Genomic DNA, 19,864 nt, shown 5'->3' with positions numbered 1-19,864 from the left:
TGAACCTGTCGATAATGTAAAGTTCCACTGACCTAATGTTAACACCAGTGTGAGAAAACAATTCTTCTCTTTGAAACACTGTTTGTGCTCCAGCTCAGCTGCAGGGTGTAGCTGTACTGAGACTGAAACGCTGATCTAACACCTCGACGTTACAATACACGATTGATACTGGAATACTGAATGCAGTATTCCAGTATTCCAGTAAGTTACTTCTGGAATACTAAATGCAGACTTTCGTTTTTTCTTTGGGAGCTATACCACAATGTACAACTGAGCCAGCGAGGCTACTGCTCCGATGTTATGTTAGTTGGTTAGTTCTGGATTTCTACGTAATTTATTTTCCCTGCTGGACTCCCTGCATTCATCCCTCCTCCCTCTTTCTTCCATTCCTTCTGTGCCTCCTCCTCCCTTTTTCTCTCTTTCCAAAGAGCAGCTTCCTTTTACACTGAAAAATGGAGACGAGAAGTGATCATTCACTGGCTTTCTCTGTCAGGGTCTTCACTCTGCAGGAAAAGGTGAGAGCTGAAGCATGCGTGGATACACATAAAGAGGTGATATTGGAGGTGACAGAGGTGCACTCTTTCACCTCCAATAAAGTGTTTTGCATGCACTGGCATTGGCTACTGTAGCTGTAATTCTGCATGAATGCTGTTGCTGTGGAAGTGAAAGCAAACAGGCTGCTGCTGTTGAGAACGTAGGATCAGCTGTGTATAATTCTAAAAAACATGCCTTTTTATTTATTATTGAGCTGTTAAGAAGAACAATTACACAAGAACTGAAATGAAAATCAGTGAAAGTTTTGGTTCAAATCCTCATCAGTATGTACAAAGGAGGTCTGGAGAGTCGTCGAAGTATGTGTGTCTACAGTCATCTGTAAAAGTCAGCAGAGGCTTTGTCACCTTTTTGCAGTTAGGCTGAAGAAGAAGAAACTGTTCATTGTTAAAGCAAGGTTAAACTAACAGATGCACATAAGTCTTACATCCTGTTGACTTGAACATTTACAGTATAGGGCCTGAAAATTCCAGTAGTGTTAATTTGTCATATTAATGTCGCTTTATAACAGTAAGGTTGACAGAGTATTTTTCCCGGTGTCAGGTAAATCATTCCTACAGTTTAAATGAGCCTGGCAGCCTGTGTTACTGTGGAGAAGCAGGGGTTGGTGCAATATGGGCTGTAAGGCCGGGTTAGGAGAGGCGTGTTCACATGTTAGTGCCATGATCGACGCCATAAGATAAGATAAGCTTTATTAGTCCCACACGTGGGAAATTCTGGTAGCTATCAATAAAGGCTGATTAAATGGCCTGTATTTATATAGCGCTTTACTAGTCCCTAAGGACCCCAAAGCGCTTTACATATCCAGTCATCCACCCATTCGCACACTGGTGATGAAGCTACATTGTAGCCACAGCCACCCTGGGGCGCACTGACAGAGGCGAGGCTGCCGGACACTGGCGCCACCGGGCCCTCTGACCACCACCAGTAGGCAACGGGTGAAGTGTCTTGCCCAAGGACACAACGACCGAGACTGTCGGGGCTCGAACCGGCAACCTTCCGATTACAAGGCGAACTCCCAACTCTTGAGCCACGATCGCCCAATTAGTGCATAGCACAGCAGCTATCTGGAATTTTGGTCAAGTTAAACCCAAAACTGTTCAAAGGATGGCTGGAGGGCAAAGGACTGCAGTACTTTTTGGGCGTGTCCCTGTAGCTCTGGCATCACATGAACATTTGACTGAAGCCTGGGTTCTGGCTGGACCACTCACTGACGAGTCTTCCCTGTTTTTGCAGCAAAAACAAACATTCCCACAGTATGATGCCGCACCACCATGCTTCACTGTAGGGATTGCATTGGCCAAGTCAGTAGCATCAGAACGACCAGCTCAGCCTTCAATTTGAAAGTGGAAATTCCCACCATGACATTTCCCATCACTGAAATTGCTGTGTTGAGAATTTATCCAGTCAACAAAAGCAAAAACTTTATATAGTTTTGTCCGTGCAAGATAGGTATTGTTTTTTCTCTGCAGTTAGCAAATTCTGCTCCATAACTAATAATGCAGTTATACATAATGCAGTTCGCTTGTAGGCAAACTTAAGATTTGGAAGACAGAGCTGAACACTTTGCTGTGGTTGGCTTCTGAAGGAGGAGCAGGTTCAAGGAGAGGTGAGCAGAGGCCAGCATATGAATGTGTGCGGACAGAGAAACGACCAAGAACTCACTCTTCATCTCACCACAGGACAGGAAGCTCAGCAGGTAACTGTGCAGGATGGTAAGTACGCAAGGAAAAGCAAAACACATACACAACTATACAAACACACTATGTTTGCTTAGACCAGTGGTTAGCGGCAGTAATAACAGAAAGCCAGTTAGTAATTGAAAGTATGTATATATGTATTTATAGTGAATATCATCTGGCAATAGAAGGTGGTTAGTTCTGACCTAACTTTACTGCTCTTGTATGGAAGTTTGTGTCCCAGTGGGTCACACGTTGGCTGTAACACTTTGCATGTGAGTGGGTAGCATTAGCAGTTTATGTTTTTTGTTTAAGTAAAGTTTTCATGGAAATACGTCGCTCTGTCTTGTATTTAGTTTTCCTCAGTGATGTTTCTGAGGTCTTTATGGGTTTTGGGGTCTTTCAAGCTCACGTAGGTGGCCCAGCCAGTGTTGATCATACTCCGGCTTTCATCTAATGAATCATTCTTCCTAATCCCGAGTCACCTAGAAGCCCTTACAGCAGCCTTCATGGTGAACAAGTGAAAAGGCAAGACCAGCACAGACCTTGTACAGTGAATGGCCAGCAAAACCTTGCGCCACACATTAGTCAGTTGACTTCCATCCTCCCCTCTGGTACTGATTCACGAGGTCGCCCCTGCTTCTGTACAGTCCCCGAGGGGAGGTGTCATGATCTGAAGAAGCTGAATACTGCACCATGTCTGGTGTCAATGCAGTTGCTATGACGTGTTCTTTAAATGACTCACAGCTGCTGATCTCGGTGACGTTTGGCACTTAAAAACTCTGTGGATACAAATCTTACTGTTTTTAAGTGTCCTCTTTATGTGTGGAACGTGTTTACAGCCAACGAAGCATTGGTTTTCCAGTTCACTGTTTCCGAGGAGATGGACTGCTGCCAGGTCGGAGGTCAGTCCTTCTTAGTCACCAACAACAACAACTTCAGTCTTCTGCTGCAATTCAAAACTCCAGCTGGTTTGTAGAGTATATTCTATAATAATTCCTACCATGAGAAGTTCTGATTTGTAGACTGCTGAAAGAAACTTGTCTTTGACTCTTTAGATATGCAGAACTTCCAGAGATTACTGAAGACCGAGGAAAATGAAGAGAAGGGGAAAGGTTGGATTGAAGTACATCAGGGAGGCAATAAGGATGCAGAGAGAGGACCAACAATGTTTAACAGAAGGATTGAAAAGAACCCTGCACAGTGCTACCAGGTAAGCGAACCAAGAATTCGAACCTTAAATTTGACACTCGAACATGGTTTAATGCTTCTGCGTGTTTGCAGTTCCACAGCTGTCTGACCCAGCAGCAGAGCCTGCTTCAGGACTACTTGAGGAACGCCACCTATCAGAAAGCCATTTTAGTCAATGAGGCTGACTTCAGAGACAAGGTGCACTTCTATGAATGGATAGTGTTATAGCACGTTCCTTAATTATGTCTATAAGGTCTGTACAGTTTACCTATTTCACTGCTGTGAAACGTGTTTTCCCATTTCCTGGTTTCTTATTGTTTTCCATATAAAAGCTTGTGCTCTTGCTGAAAAGCTGTCTACAGTTTTTGCTTTGTGACACTTTCAGTTCTTTTCCTTTTCACTTTTGGTCTGAGGTTTTCACTTTGTCTTTATTCTATGGGAAGTTTGACTTGGCGTCTGCATGCTTTCTTGTCTCTGTAGGTGGTTCTGGATGTGGGCTGTGGTTCTGGTATTCTGTCTTTTTTTGCAGTGCAGGCAGGGGCTGCCAGAGTGTATGCTGTTGAGTCCAGCCCTATGGCCAAGTATACACAGGTCAGCGTGGTTCATTCTTTTACCGTTTATATTGTTTTCCTTAACTGTGCAGGTTTAACTCTTTGTTTATATTTGAAAACCTTTCTTGCAATAATGAAGCCATTGTTTAGCATTCTCTAACTAACCTACAAGCATAATTTGAAGTTTTGGTGTGTAAGAGCTAAAGACATGAAGGGCCTGGATTACAGTCTACATGCATTTTGGCTTTGATAAAGTCTTAAGTGAGACCAGAGTCATGCGTGCAAGCACATAGGGCACATACATGAGATGCAGAGCGTGGCATTCTCAGGAGTTAATGGATTGCTTCAACATGTGGCCAAGAGTTTAGTAGGATAGGGGCTGCAGAAAGCTGAAGCACACAGTACAGACTTACACTAGTGCTGGAAATGATACATTCGTAACTGAAACAATACTACTGTCATGCAAAAGTGCTTTTTAAACACAGACAGGAACAGCTATTTGTAAAAACTCTTTGGGTTAAATAAGTAATGCAAACTTTAACAACAGCAGACTTTCTGTGTGTGCATTCTTCCTTTGTGTCTGCATGGATTTGCTCCAAATATTCTGCCATCCTACCACAGTTAGAAGACATTCGTGTTAGGTGGACTGGTAATTACATATTGGCATGTACAGTGGTTTGCAAAAGTATTCGGCCCCTTGAACTTTCCCACATTTTGTCACATTACAGCCACAAACATGAATCAGTTTTATTGGACTTCCACGTGAAAGACCAACACAAAGTGGTGCACACGTGAGAAGTGGAACGAACATCAGACATGACTCCAAACATTTTTTACAAATAAAAAACTGCAAAGTGGGGTGTGTGTAATTATTCAGCCCCTGAGTCAACACTTTGTAGAACCAGCTTTTGCTGCAGTTCCAGCTGCCAGTCTTTTAGGGTCTGTCTCTACCAGCTTTGCACATCTACAGACTGAAATCTTTGCCCATTCTTCTTTGAAACAGCTCCAGCTCAGTCAGATTAGATGGGCAGCGTTTGTGAACAGCAGTTTTCAGATCTTGCCACACAAGCAACTGTAGCTTGTAGGCTAAAGTACTTTAGTACTGCAGGCTTTAGACTACAAAAGTCCATTCCTGAGTCAAATGAGTTTAATAAACCCTAGCTAAAGTCCTGTTAAAAACTTGAGAAAACTATTTCTCATAAACATGAAAGTTTATTTGGAGACAAACTTCTCTAAAAAGTGGGGTTCACAATGGCTAAAATGATTACTTATTATGAAACAGATTGATAATGAGTGGGATACAAACATAAGACAAAATAGGAACGTCTGCTAACATGTTTCCAGAGTGTTGCACAGTACAGTATAGTATGTGGGACAGTGTCCTGGTGCTATGGAGTGAAGTTAATATTCTTTAATAGTCGTGCAGTCTTACAGTGAGTTGTTTAACGCAGGAGATATTTTCTGTCTCCTGTTCAGATCCTGGTGGAGGATAACCGTCTCTCTGAGCACATCAGGGTCTTTGAGGGGGAGATGGAGCAGGTCAATCTTCCTGACATGGTGGATGTCATCATCTCTGAGCCCATGGGTTATATGTTAGTTAACGAAAGGCTCATGGAGAACTTCTTGTTTGCCAGGAGATGGCTCAAACCCAATGGTAGGAATCCAGATATTGAGGTTAAACTATGTTTTAATGTAACGAGGCATCATTTGTATAAGCCACTATGGATGTGATTAAAAACACTGAGAAAAAAAACACCTTTAATTGAGTTCCAACTGCAGGAATTCTCTTTGTTCTGAGTAAGAAGGTACTTTGTTCCAAGTGGCACCTCAAAAAGTACTGAGCAGGGCTGGACTGATTAGTTCAGCTCTTCAGCTCGGTGCATTTTCTTTACGTGAGAGGAATAACAAATGAAAACTGCTGCTGTCACTCTATTGGTGGAAGTAATAAACAGCAATGCAGTGAAATCTTGATTTCCTCTGCTGACGAGGTTTGGTTCGATTTTATGGTGACAGCAGCTCATTGGCTGAAGCAGTTTTATGAAACTGCACCTTGAGCCTGCCCCCACATTCTGCAGTGGAACAGGAGCGACTATATCTTCCTCTGTTAGCGTTTTTGTCTTTCACTTATTCATTTTCTCTGCCTTTCTATTATTATCCACTTCTCTCAATTTCCAGGTGTGATGTTTCCCTCCTATGGAGACATTCACGTGGCTCCTTTCAGTGATGACCAGCTGTACTTTGAGCACTACGCACGGGCCAATTTCTGGTCTGTCACTCACGCACAGATGCACAGACATAACTCTATTCCCGGGGACACGAACACACTGGCTCCTTTTTATATCTCGCACGTTTGACAGTCAGGCTGTGAAACATTTAGTCCAGTCCTGACTCATACAAACCAAAATGGATTTGGGTTTTTTTGTATCAGTCGAAGTCCATAAAGAAAGCAGGAAAAAGTCAGAAGCTGAAGAGGTACGGGACATATAGTAGGGTGCAAACGAGGGAAAAACATGTCAAACTGAGGGCTTAAATATGCACAGGAGGTGATTAGAGAGAAGCAACTCAGCTGGGAAAACAATGCACTGGTGAACTGAACCGGACCAACGAGACAGAAGGGGAAGTAAAACCAAATGCAAGGCACACAAAAAAAATCTAAATAACACATAGAAAGTAATATTGCTGTACCCTCTGAGTGAGTGAAATCGGTTTTAGTAGCAAGGAAGGAAATGATCTTTTTGCACAGAGACACAGTGTGGTTAATCAGATGGTGCAAAAAGCTCCATTTGGTCAACCTCACAAATAGGACGAGTGGATTTGTACAAATTGAAATGGCTGGTGATGCACAGATGCAAGGTTATCAACGGTTCCACCCTCGTGCAATAAAGGACGTATGTTCTATCACAAGACGGCTAATCATCTACATAAGGCGTGAGGGTGTAGTATCCATGGCAGTTTATCTTGAAACAACAACTGTAATCTGCATATTAGCACAAATTCCCAAATAGAATCGTTTTCTCAAAATAGTATTTAAACCTTATTCTCTGAAACACAACTGGACCCTAGTCTTGACCTTCTGATTTTTAAGCTAAGGCAGGAATATTTCTGATCACCTGGACCCATCATTTCATGTTAACACAGGGAGAAATATACTTTGAAGAAACACAACAAAAAAGGAACAGAAAGAACTTTTATGATGAGACAGCATGCCTTTCTTGTTTTTATAACATTTGTCATTCATTTGTTTGATGTGATGTTGGACAAAGTGGAAAACGGCATGCATACTAGACCAGAGGTCATACAGGGGACTCTGAGCACCTGACTCATGTGGATACAGCCCTAATTACTGGGCTCTCAGGCCTGATCACCGCTCGTATGTGCCAGCATGCTTTGGCCAGTTCACAGAACATGTTTTTAAGACTTCTGACTTCATTTAAAATACAGCTCTGGTGACGATCGCTTCCATGCCTGCCACCATGTGTGTGTATGTGAGTGCTGCTATGCTCTCTTCCCCTCACTGCTTTACCACTATGTGCAGGTCAGGCTCCGTCGGTACTGAGGAATGAATGTAAACTGTAAACGTTTTCCATCAGTTTCTACTTCCCTCACTTTTCAGCAGTAGAAGAAAGACATTTGACAATTTTAATCTTTGTAATCACATTTACAATAACATTAATTATTCTCTGAAGTTCTGCATGATTTCCTGTTTTTTGGGGGGTGGGGGTTGTGTATTTCTCATACACATTTCTGATCCAACAAACTTAAATATTAGACAAAGTTAACACAAGTGAACACAAAATGAAGGCGTTTATTATTAAGGGGAAAAAAATCAAAACCTTCATGGCCCTGGGGGTCTGGTCTGGGGAGGTTTTGCTGCCGCGAGACCTGGAAGACTGGCCGTGGTAAACGGAACCATGAATGTCTACCAGAACATCCTGAAGGAGAATGTCCGACCATCTGCTCGTCACCCTGAGCTCTACAGCAGGATAACGATCCAAACACATCAGCAAGTCCACCTCTGACTAGACCCCTCCAAAGTCTTCATTTTGTTTTTCTTCATCCATCCAAAATCCTGACCTGAATCCGACTGACATGCTGTGGCACGACCTTAAAAATACCCTGCAGCGTGGCTGAATTACAACAATTCTGCAAAGATGAGTGGGTCTAAATTCCACTCTAAAACACTCATTGCCAGTTATGACAAACATCTGACTACTGTTGTTGGTGCTAAGCGTGGCCCAACCACTCGTTAGGTTTAGGGGGGGTAATTACTTTTGTAGGTTGTAGATGCAGATTGTTTTACACCTTCATTCACAAACTGCATGTTGTGTTTACTTTTGTTATGTTTTATCTAAATGGGAAAAAAGGAAGAGGGCAAACATTTTTTCACACCACAGTATATATAAGCTATTGTTAAATATTTTGCTCAGACTAATTAAGTTGCAATCTGAGCGCATTTAGAAACTGAGGGGTAAAATTACAGGTACGGTGTTAACCACCAGTTGTGCCAATCGGTCGACTGCAAATAACTTGATCTCTGCTCTTTACATGTTTCCCTTCAGGCAGCAGAGGAGCTTCTATGGCGTGAACCTGAGTGCTCTTCACAATGCTGCGGTGGAAGAGTTATTCAGGCAGCCTATAGTGGTATGGTGCACTGTATGATACAAAACATACACGTAGATGAATAGAAAATGTGTAATGAACATTAAACTCAGCACAAAAACTAAGGATATTTGTGATCTTAGATGGTTCCACATTTGTAAGGAAAATGTATTAGTGGGTTGCACCCATGAAAAACGTGCCAAATCTGCGCTACCATTTCCAGTCAGCTTGTTGTATGATTGACTCTTGTTTTGAGCTTCTGGTAGAGCTGATGATCAGGTGGCTGACTGGTGCCTGATTATCAGGACCTGTTAGCATGGACCCCGTTTCAACAGTCAATAGATATCTTATCCAAGCATGACACATTTGGCTGATCTGGCAACTACAATTTGGTCTTCTGCAAAATCAAGTAGCAGCATTGTTTCAAGTGAGGCCTAGTACCATCTCTAAATTGAAGGTGAAGTTTCATATAATGGGAGGTGTCAGAGACAGTCCATGAGCACTGAGTCCAGATTCTGCCTATGGCGGTTGGATCATGGCATCAAAGTACTTTTCGATTCGAGTACTAACCAGGCCTGATCGTATTTAGCATTTGAGTTTGGACAAGATCAATCATGCTCAGGGTTGTATGGTCATCAATGCCAAATTCTGTGTTAAACTGACTCCACTTTTAGCAATGAAAATTGTTCTCACAGATGGGTCATTGGCTTGAACCCAGAGACCATCATGAGTTTTACTGAACAGTCTAAACCAGGCAGGGAATAATGTGGTCAGCATGACCGGGAACATGTGATTAGTTTTTTCAATTGACTGCAGAACAGTTCCCAGTTGTTTTGATTGTCTTCCTCATCATGTTATGATAAAAACAAAAGATAAAGCTGTTTTATTGAGGGCTCATTGGATGGTTTTGATCAAAATGATGTACATAATATTGTCAGAATTGTGGAGTCCAGCACAATTGCAGGCACGGTCTCTGCGCACAGATGAAAAATCTAACCTGAATTGAAATTAAAATAAATACTTTAACAATTCAGTTCTGCAGTGTTAGTCAGTGACTGGCTGCTCCCGTATGGGATCAGAACGATGCCACCTTATCCCACAGTCCAGCCAATGATGCGATTCACATTCGTATATATGCAGCTAATCAACGTCGCTGACAGGCTCTGACAGCGTCCTTATGTGCGACACCGGTGTTTTAGCAAAGCGGCTGATGTGGAGTGAAGCCACGTTAATGACAACGTGTACAACCATTGTAGATGTGAGCAGGACAGACGAACAACTGACGGGAAAGTGTGGACTTTATACCAGTTTTTAAATTGTGTTGATCGGCCACGTAAAACCAGAGTTATGATAAAATATCTGCAATGTTTGTTTTTCTTCCTGAATACTGTCGTTGTTTATATTTACTGCAGCAAGAAACGGTAAAAACGGCGTTTTAGAAGGAAAACGCTCGAAAGCCTGTGGGCAAAAACAAAACTCCCAGCCTTTCCTATTGGTGGAAAAATGTACCATGTGGACCAATCAAAGAATGATATGGCAACATGGCCTTTAGTTGTTTAGGGAGGGGGAAGTTTTAGGAGTGACGGTGTGTTTGAGATGTGAGAGATTTGAGACGTTTAGCGCAAATCTTGTGTAGTTAGTGTGTAGTTAGCGTGTAGTGAGCGTGTAGTTAGTGTGTAGTTAGTGTGTAGTCAGTGTGTAGTGAGTGTGTAGTTAGTGTGTAGTTAGTGTGTAGTCAGTGTGTAGTTAGTGTGTAGTTAGTGTGTAGTTAGTGTGTAGTTAGTGTGTAGTCAGTGTGTAGTGAGTGTGTAGTCAGTGTGTAGTGTAGTCAGTAGTGTTGTGTTGTGTGTCAGAACAATGAGGCGCCTGCTGAGTGTTACAGGTGTTACAGCAGTGACACATCTGCTGCTGTCAGGCCTGCAGGTATCAGGCTGTTGTTCTCCTTCATCTCATAGTGGACAGAAATTATTTTTTGGAGCGGCACAAATAATTTGTGTGGCATCAGATTAGATGCAGAACAGCTGATTGTTCTGTAAATAGTTTGAAATGTTTGTTTAAAAACACCTTGGCTGCATTTTTAGGTAAACAGCTGCAAAACTTTGTTGTTTGCAAAACTCAGTTACTTTTTTGAAGAAGTAACTATGTAGTTAATTACCCAACATTGGTCATTATTTACTGTATTTGCAGACAGAGTTACAGACTCTCTCCCAGACCACAGACTCATAATACAGTCAGAGCTTTATTTAAAAAAGAAAGTTGTGTTTTCAAAATTGGAGTTCAAGTTATTTTTACTTCCAACAGTGTTAACATGCTGCAGGTCATGAACAAGATTCTTTTAAATTTTCATTGTAAGTGGGATAAAGCAGTTAATTAGAAGTCGTCTAACATAAATGCTGTAATTTGATTACTTTAATAAACATGTGACTTGGATGGATCGGATGCTGGCGTGACTACAGTGCACACGTCTGCTGTTGCTCACAGCAGTCCAAGAGATGCTCAGGGAGTTTGTGTTCGTTCAGACACGTGAAACATTAGAGGCAACATTGCATGAGGGGAAGGTAAACTGGCGGTCTGACAAAGGGAGCTGAAGGCAAGGTACACAAAACAAACACAAAATAAAGCAGGAGGAGTGAAAACTGAAGAGGGAAAACACATATTCATAAACTTAATACACGAGAACTGTCACCAGAAGGAAGGACACAAAACAAGGAATAAAGCTAAGGAAACTAGGAACTGAGAACTAAATACACTAAGGACTTCCTGAAGTTATTATAAACATTACACAAAGCAGCAACCACAATAAGCTTTTCTATTTAAAACAAAAACATCAAAGTGATGCAAAATGCTGCGTGAACTCACCCAGGACCATGAATAATATGTTCCTCAACACAACTGAGCACTCTCTGTGCATGACATCAAAACAGGAAAACAAGGAAATGTCTTTTGGACGAATGCGTCCACAGAGCCAGAAGTTCAAGTTCCAGCCTAAAGGGACAGAGAATCAGTGCAAAGGAGCCCTGGAGCCGCTGTGGACGAACACTTACTGTGACATTTTTTAATGTGTGCTCTTTTAATTTGTCATCACTCTGTGTGATAATTGGCATTGTTGCTTTCGCAGTTTCTTTTTCCTCCTAAATTTTATACTCTTATCAAAAGCTTGTAATAAATTTAAACGTTTGTTCCAGGACACATTTGATGTTCATATCCTGATGGCCAGGTCTGTCAAGCACTGCATCAATTTCATGGAAGCTAAAGAAGAGGATTTACTCAGGTTATACACTGAATCATATTTGTTGCCTGATCAGAAACATTGTATCTACACCTCATCTATGCAGTGATTATGTCACATTATTGATGATTTAAGATGTGACTGGAATGTACTTATAGGCAGAAAACAGATGAGTGGTTATATAAATAAACGAGTCACACCTGAGTAAAAACACAGCGTACATCAGTTAACGCTAAGAATTCCTGTTGGTTTTGTTATAGTGTGCTATAAATGATAGCTTTGCCATTTCATTTTTTTAATGTTCAAAGTTGAATTATTGACTTACTTTATGATTTAATACTTTATTATACTTTACATATGTTACTACTTAATGTTTTACTTTTTCTGGTTGGAAAGTAAGGTGATGCTAGATAGTCCAAACAGTTTGAGAAAAACACAAGTTAATGACATATTAACGAACACTGGATGCCAAAACCTTTGTGTGCAAAGGTTTTTAACTATTTGATGAAAATTGAAAAACAAAATCTGTGTTTACAGAATAGAGATTCCCTTTGTGTTTACTCTGCTCCAGTCTGGTCTGATCCATGGACTTGCCTTCTGGTTTGATGTGGCCTACCTGGGATCCAAGTAAGTAATCCAATGCTTTCTTTCTAAGATTTAATGAAGGATTTTCAATGCAGACCAAATGGAAGGATGCATGGAACGAAAATATGTTATAGCAACAGAAAAACTTTGATAATTCAAGCACACAGAAAATTTTGATCTGACAAACAAAATATTAAGCCATGTCCCCCTCAATAGGTATATTCACCTGAAGCCGTTCAGTATGGAGGTGATCTCTCTCACTCTCTTTGTAGGGCCACAGTATGGTTCTCCACTGCTCCCACAGAGCCTCTGACCCGCTGGTTCCAGGTCAGATGTCTACTTCAGACGCCGCTCTTTGCCAAGCTTGGACAGACTTTGTCTGGGACAGTCCAACTGGCTGCTAACAACAGGTACAGCTGTGCTGTCCATAGGACTGCATTATCAATAGGGCAAAGAGGGAAAAGCAAAGGAGCTTTAATACCCTGCTTTAGTTCCACAGGTGCTTAAAGTGCTCAAGTTGCCAGTTGGACACGTTTTCACAAGAAAAGAGAGAAACTCACAGAAAAATACATAATCAGCTAATTCAGACTGTCTCGTTACTTACAAATATGAATGATACAATATTTGCCAGTTACCGTATTTCCCGGACTACAGAGCGCACCTGAATATTAGCCGCACAAGCTAAAATCAGGGGAAAATCCTGTTTTGTACATACATTAGCCGCACCTGACTAAAAGCCGCAGGTTTCAATGTTGACTTATCATATGTAAGAGAACATGCACAAATCGAATTGTCAGGAAAGAGACGGCTGTTTGGTGACATCACTTTTATTAATATTTTGAAAAACAAGTTATGAGTACATATTTGCATAACTTTTTAGGGTACATGTACAAGTACCAGTAATTACAAGTACAAAACATGTACTGTGCTTCATAAATGAGTAACAAATGTAGTACATAATAACCTACAGCACACCAGAAAAATAGATTCAGACTACCTTTTAGGCTCAGGTGCAGTGACACGGCTTTATCAAGAAGAAAAGTCAGTCATTCACCATCTTTCTCTTCTTCCTGCGCACTAAAACCACCAAAGTCCTCTTCTCCAGTGTCGGAAACGAACAGGTTCAGGATGGCTTCGTCATCCACTCTCCGCTTCTCTCTTTCATTGTCACTTTCAAAACCAAAGAAATCTTCGTTGTCAGTGTCAGAGTCGAACACCCTCAGAAGGGCCGTGGCGGTGTCCTCCTCTCCATCATGCAGCAGTCCAGCCCTTCGAAATCCGTTGGTGATCGTGGATGTTTTCACACTTTTCCACGCTGTCAGAATCCACCGGTGGAGTTGGGCATAACTTGCTTTTCGCAAGTTTATCACCGCTCATCATCCACACCTCCCGCTGAACGCGTAGTGCTACTTTGAAGTTTGTTTTTCGCGCTACTTCGTACGGCACTACGTTGCCTGGCCGATGGACATGTGACCAACATACCACTCTTGAACCTCGATCCTTCCGCCAGGCAACGTAGTGCCGTACAACAGCGGAACAAACAAAACAAATCCGCTCATGGACAATCCATAGAAAAGCCGCACCTGACTAAAAGCCGCAGGGTTCAAAGCTTGTGCAAAAAGTAGCGGCTTATAGCCCGACAATTACGGTAATTATCTGTCAGTTGCCTTCCTAATCACTTTTTATGTACCTTTGTGGGCAAATAAAGGCACTTATCGCAGACAGGTCAGTGGGGTTGGGGATCAATAAAGGTTCAACAACAAGTTTTTCCCAGGTTACAGATTTCAACTTGTACCAACCCTTATCTTTCTCACTCCAGACAAAGCTATGACATCCACATCACAGCTACAGTGGACCAATCAGGCTTCAGATCTGGGAACATCCTGGATCTCAAGAATCCTTTCTTCAGGTCACTTCTCTCTACTCTTTAATGCATACATGCTGAATTATTTTGCTATAAAATTTGCCCATGAAATCTTGATTTGTTTCTTTTTGTTTGCTTTCAACTTCAGAAGTTACCCAAGTGGAAATCTTCAAAGTTCATTTTGTCAGTAGACCAAATTTAAACATGAGTACAATTTGTACAGTTCGTGTAAGTTCTATGTCCATAAATATCCATCCATCCATCATCTTCTGTTTATCTGGGCATGGGTCACGTGGACAGCATTCTAAGCAGAGACTCCAAGACCTCCCACTTCCCAGCCACCTCCTTCAGCTTATCCAGGGGAACACCAAGCTTTCCCAGGCCAGCTGAGAGATGTAATCTCCCCCAGCATGTCCTGGGTCTTCTTGGGGCCTCCTTCTGCTGGGACATGCCCAGCATGTCCCTTTCAAAAGACTGAACTCCTCACACTCTCTCTAAGGGAGAGGCCAGCTACCCTTTGGAAAAAAATAATTTCTGGCACTTGTTTCTGCGTTCTTGTTTTTCTTTCAGTCACCATCCAGAGCTTGTGACCATAGGTGTGGATAGGGATGTAGATCGACCAGCAAAGCGACAGCTTAGCCTTCTACACTATGACAAACTGGTATAGCCCCAATCGCTCTGTCAGTCTCTTGTTTCCCTCTCCCCTCACTCATGAACAAGACCCTAAGATATTTAACCCTTTGGGGTCCACGGATGCGCCAGCGCATCCAAATCACATGACCAATTTAAGATGACAGAGCAATAAGTTGCAGCCACCCTGAGTCTCCATTTCAACTTGTGTTGGAAATGTGGACTTCAAACTATATACCAGTTTTTAAATTGTGTTGATAGACCAGGTAAAACCAGAGTTATGATAAAAATAAATGTTTTTTCCTGAATACTATCGTAATGTTTACTGCAGGAAGAAGAGCATAAGAGCAAAGGAAAGAGCGAGATAGCAAGTTTTGAAATGTGAGAGGTTTGTGACGTTTAGTGTGTTTGGAGTGTGAAGTTAGTCTGTTGTCTTGCGTAGTTAGTATTTAGTGTAGTTGTCTGTTTTGTTTTGTGTGTCAAAATACCTCCTGCTTCCAGGCCTGCAGGTATCAGGCTGGTTATGTGCTCCTCTGTCTTATGGTGGACAGAAATGATTTTTTTGGAGTGGCACAAATAATTTGTGCAGCATCTTATTTGATACAAAACACCTGATTGTTCTGTAAATTGTTTTAAATGGTTACAAAAAAAAAATAACGCCTGATGTCTTGGTTGCATTTTTAGGAAAATAGTTGCATATAACTTTGTTGTCTGCAAAACTTGTGCATAGGTTTTTAAAATGTACAATTTCTATTTTCATTTTTAACAAAAAATAATTCATTAAACATGTTTGTGGTTTTTACAATAAAATATATACATTTTTTTACACTGATTTTATGTTTTATGTCTGATTTTAGATCAACTGTGTTAATAAAATTTGTCAAAATTGAAAAAATTGCTGTAAATTCAGACATGTGAGGTTGTGTTGATACCAAACAAGGCAAGATAAATAGTTTTTAAAGGTGAAATATAGAGGTAAAATCAAAGTAGTTAAAACAGCCAAGTATACCCTGGACCTCAGATGGTTAAACTCCTCTACTTGGGGCAGCAAGTCATTCCTGGCCTGAAGTGAGCACTATATACTCTTTTCTGGCTGAAGACCATGACCACCCAGATCTCTATGTGATGTTGCAGAGACATGTCAACCAAGACAGCCCTACAACATCCAAAGGTTTTGGGGAACTCAGGGGGAACCTTGTCAAACCTAGGGGCCCAGCTACCAAGGAGCTGTTTAACTACCTCAGTGATCACGTCCCCAGTGATGGGCGGGTCTTCCCCTTGTCACTAGACTCTGCTTCCTCTACAGAAGGCGTGTCTGTGAGATTGAGGAGGTCCTTGAAATATTCCTTCCACTGCCCAACTATATCCCCAGTTGAAGTCAGCACCACCCCACCTCTACTGCACAACCATGTAAGGGCAGCACTGCTTTCCCCACCTGCGCCATGTTGCACTTGTACATCAGCTACCTCTGAAATCCCACAAGCTAACCAAGCCCAACAGAACTCCATCTTCAGCTCTCTTTAGCTCTGGTGTCCATCATCTGGTTTTGGGGATTACAACCATGACAGGCACCAACCACCTTGCTGTCAAAGCTCCTTGCAGCTGCTTCAGCGATGGAGGTGTAGAACATGGTCCATTTGTCCCCAACTTCCCCCAGAATGCTGTCAACGTTTTGCCAGAGGAAAGAGTTGAAGATCTTGCAGACTGGCACCTCTTCCAGGTGTTACCAGAGCACCCTCACTATATATTTAGGCATACCAGCTTTGTCTAGCTTCCTTCTCTGAAACCTGATGCAACTGACCACCTGGCAATCAGTTGAAAGCTCAGATCCTCACTTCACCCAAATGTACAGAACATGTGGGCACAAATCCAATGATATGATTACAAAGATCAGACATCGACCTGCGACCTAGGGCATCTTGGTGTCTCATGCCCTTATGGACACCCCTGTGTTCGAACATGGTCCTTGTTATTCACAAAAGTAAGAAAACCACTCGGGTTCAGATCAGGCAGGTCTGCTCCACCATCTTCACTGTTGCTGTCCATGTTTAGTGTTGAAGTCTCCCAGTAGGATGTTTCTTCAGGCTGTGCCCAGCCAGGACCCATGGGCTAACCTGACCACCAGACCCTCTCCCTTGAGCTCCATCCCAAGGCCTGGCTCCAGGGTAGGGCCCTGGTAACGCTTTGCAAGGCAGGATACACTGGTCCCTTGATTTTATTCTTTCCTTAGGGGTCAACTGAACTGCTCTTTGTCTGGCCCCTCACCCAGGATCAATTTGCCTTGGGAGACCCTTTCTGTTTATAAATAAATAAGATATTTTTTGTCTGTGTATGAAATTACATTTATTTAAAACAAAAGCACTTCTCCTGAGATGGAGATCCAGTGCAGGTAACCTCTGCATGCTGTGGTAGAAAGTAAGTTGATCTTCAAAATCTCCATGTATAAACTACCTTATATGCCTATATGTTGTCAATACAAACAAAGACAAACAGCTTTAAATAGCTTTATATAGGACTTTTATCACGTTGACCCTAGATCTTTCAACTCCAGAGAAGAGGTCAAATGTGACATGATATTTTAAATCTTTATACAGTACTTTCTATATGTTGTTAATACACACCACACTTACTGCATAAGAATTATAGTTTTCAAGCTGATGTATGAGGTTTTTTTCCTGAACAATAAAGCATTAAGTTGACTGTCACTTGGTGTTCGCTCTCTCTGCGGTAGAGTATCACTTCCTGTTCCTGCTCAAACACAGTGGTGTTTCTGAGTAGCTTATCTGCTTAGCAATTTAATTAAAAACTTTTAGATAACTTCTTTTTTCATAGTATAATCTTCACGTGCGTCATCCGAAGCACACTTTCTGTGTACTCACTACCTAACTTATAGCCAAAGTATTCACTCTCTGTCTCTGTACTGTTTCGCTAGCTTAGCTTAGCTTAACTCGTAGCCGACTCGTTAGCACCATGGCTACTTCACCTGTCCCTCCTGCACTTTCCTGCTGATTGTGTCAGATGTTTAGTTACTCCTCGGCCTCCTTTAGCAGTAATGATATCTGTAACAAATGTAGCATATTTGCAGCTCTGGAGGCCAGGATTGTTGAACTGGAGACTCGGCTTCGCACCCTTCATTCACCCGTAGCTAGCCAGGCCCCTGTAGCTGGTGCAGCCGAAGGTAGCGTAGGCCCCGCTAGCTGTTCCCCGGCAGACCCCGAGCAGCTGGGGAAAGAGGGCGGCTGGGTGACGGTGAGGAGGAAGCATAGTTCTAAACAGAAGCCCCAGGTACACCACCAACCCGTTCATGTGTCTAACCGTTTTTCCCCACTCAGCGACACACCCACCGGGGACATGTGAAGCTAGAGACACCGGCAACCATAGTCAATTGTCTTCCAAGGGCCAGAGCAGGCGACATTGAGGGAAATTTAAAACTGCTGGCTAAGGGTAAATGTATGTAAATAAGGGTAAAATTCACGTCGGCAGTAATGACACCCGGTTACGCCAATCGGAGGTCACTATAATCAATATTGAATCGGTGTGCAACTTTGCCAAAACAATGTGGGACTCTGTAGTTTTCTCTGGTCCCCTCCCCAATCAGACCAGGAGTGACATGTTTAGCCGCATGTTCTCCTTAAATTGCTGGCTGTCTGAGTGGTGTCCCAGAAACGATGTGGGCTTCATAGATAATTGGCAAACCTTCTGGAGGAAACCTGGTCTTGTTAGGAGAGACGGCATCCATCCCACTTTGGATGGAGCAGCTCTCATTTCTAGAAATATGGACAAATTTATTAAACCCCCCAAAATATGACTATCCAGAGTTGGGACCAGGAAGCAGAGTTGCAGTCTTACACGCCTCTCTGCAGCTTCTCTGCTCCTGCTACCCCCCAAAAACCCATCTCCATAGAGACTGTGTCAGCTCCCAAACAGACAAAAAACAAACTAAAAACCAGCAACAAACAACTTAAACATAAACAATTACAAAGAAAGAACAATACAGTATCCACATCTGAACCAAAGAGTAAAACGGTGAAATCTGGATTATTAAATATTAGGTCTCTCTCCTCCAAGTCTCTGTTAGTACATGACTTAATAATTGATCAACAAATTGATTTACTCTGCCTTACAGAAACCTGGTTGCAGCAGGATGATTATGTTAGTTTAAATGAATCAACACCCCCGAGTCATTCTAACTATCAGAAACCTCGAAGCACAGGCCGAGGGGGCGGTGTGGCAGCAATTTTTCACACCAACCTATTAATCAACGAAAGACCCAGACAGACTTTTAATTCATTTGAAAGCCTGATGCTTAGCCTCGTCCACCCCAGCTGTAAAATTCAGAAACCAGTCTTACTTGTTATCATCTATCGTCCACCTGGGCCTTACACAGAGTTTCTGTCTGATTTCTCAGACTTTATATCTAATTTAGTTCTGAGCTCAGATAAAATAATTATTGTGGGTGATTTTAACATCCATGTAGATGCTAAAAATGACAGCCTCAACATGGCATTTAATCTGTTATTAGACTCAATCGGCTTCTCTCAAAATGTAAAAGAACCCACCCACCACTTTAATCACACTCTAGATCTTGTTTTAACATATGGCATAGAACCTGAACATTTAACAGTGTTTCCTGAAAACCCTCTCCTGTCTGATCATTTCCTGATAACATTTACATTTACAATAATTGATTACACAGCGGTGGAGAGTAGACTTTATCAAAGTAGGTGTCTTTCTGAAAGCACTGTAACTAAGTTTAAGAATATAATCCACCCACTGTTATCATCTTCAATGCCCTGTACCAACATAGAGCAGAGCAGCTACCTGAACGCTACTCCAACAGAGGTCGATTATCTTGTTAATAATTTCACCTCCTCACTACGTACGACTCTGGATACTGTAGCTCCAGTGAAAACTAAGGTCTCTAATCAGAAGTACCTGACTCCGTGGTATAATTCTCAAACACGTACCCTAAAGCAGATGACTC

At 42.0% G+C, this 19,864-nt stretch overlaps 1 protein-coding gene across 1 annotated transcript; it reads left to right on the top strand.

The window, feature by feature from the left end:
- The first annotated feature begins 452 nt into the window (after nt 1-452).
- On the top strand, nt 453-15,536 carry LOC146642975 (histone-arginine methyltransferase CARM1-like). The gene is made up of 14 exons (XM_085398068.1): nt 453-515; nt 2,141-2,267; nt 3,074-3,202; nt 3,290-3,444; nt 3,516-3,620; nt 3,903-4,013; nt 5,450-5,627; nt 6,149-6,239; nt 8,533-8,614; nt 11,758-11,843; nt 12,339-12,428; nt 12,659-12,796; nt 14,206-14,295; nt 14,399-15,536. Exons 1-14 carry the CDS (start codon nt 453-455, stop codon nt 14,439-14,441), a joined length of 1,488 nt encoding a protein of 495 aa, XP_085254194.1. The 3' UTR covers nt 14,442-15,536.
- The last annotated feature ends 4,328 nt before the right edge of the window (nt 15,537-19,864 follow it).

The sequence above is a fragment of the Rhamphochromis longiceps genome, linkage group LG23 (assembly GCF_057381845.1).
Source record: "Rhamphochromis longiceps isolate RC_006_pf linkage group LG23, R_longiceps_female_GT1.1, whole genome shotgun sequence".
Taxonomy (NCBI): domain Eukaryota; kingdom Metazoa; phylum Chordata; class Actinopteri; order Cichliformes; family Cichlidae; genus Rhamphochromis; species Rhamphochromis longiceps.
Note: the sequence above shows the minus strand (reverse complement) of the source record. Positions and strands in the feature narration are given on the sequence as shown.

What these genes read in the sequence shown, in the direction of transcription:
- LOC146642975 (XM_085398068.1), top strand. Translation starts at nt 453, where the DNA reads ATGGAGACGAGAAGTGATCATTCACTGGCTTTCTCTGTCAGGGTCTTC. An exon ending in ACCCTGCACAGTGCTACCAG is followed by an intron (nt 3,445 to 3,515) that starts GTAAGCGAACCA and finishes GCGTGTTTGCAG; the next exon opens with TTCCACAGCTGTCTGACCCA. An exon ending in TACGCACGGGCCAATTTCTG is followed by an intron (nt 6,240 to 8,532) that starts GTCTGTCACTCA and finishes GTTTCCCTTCAG; the next exon opens with GCAGCAGAGGAGCTTCTATG.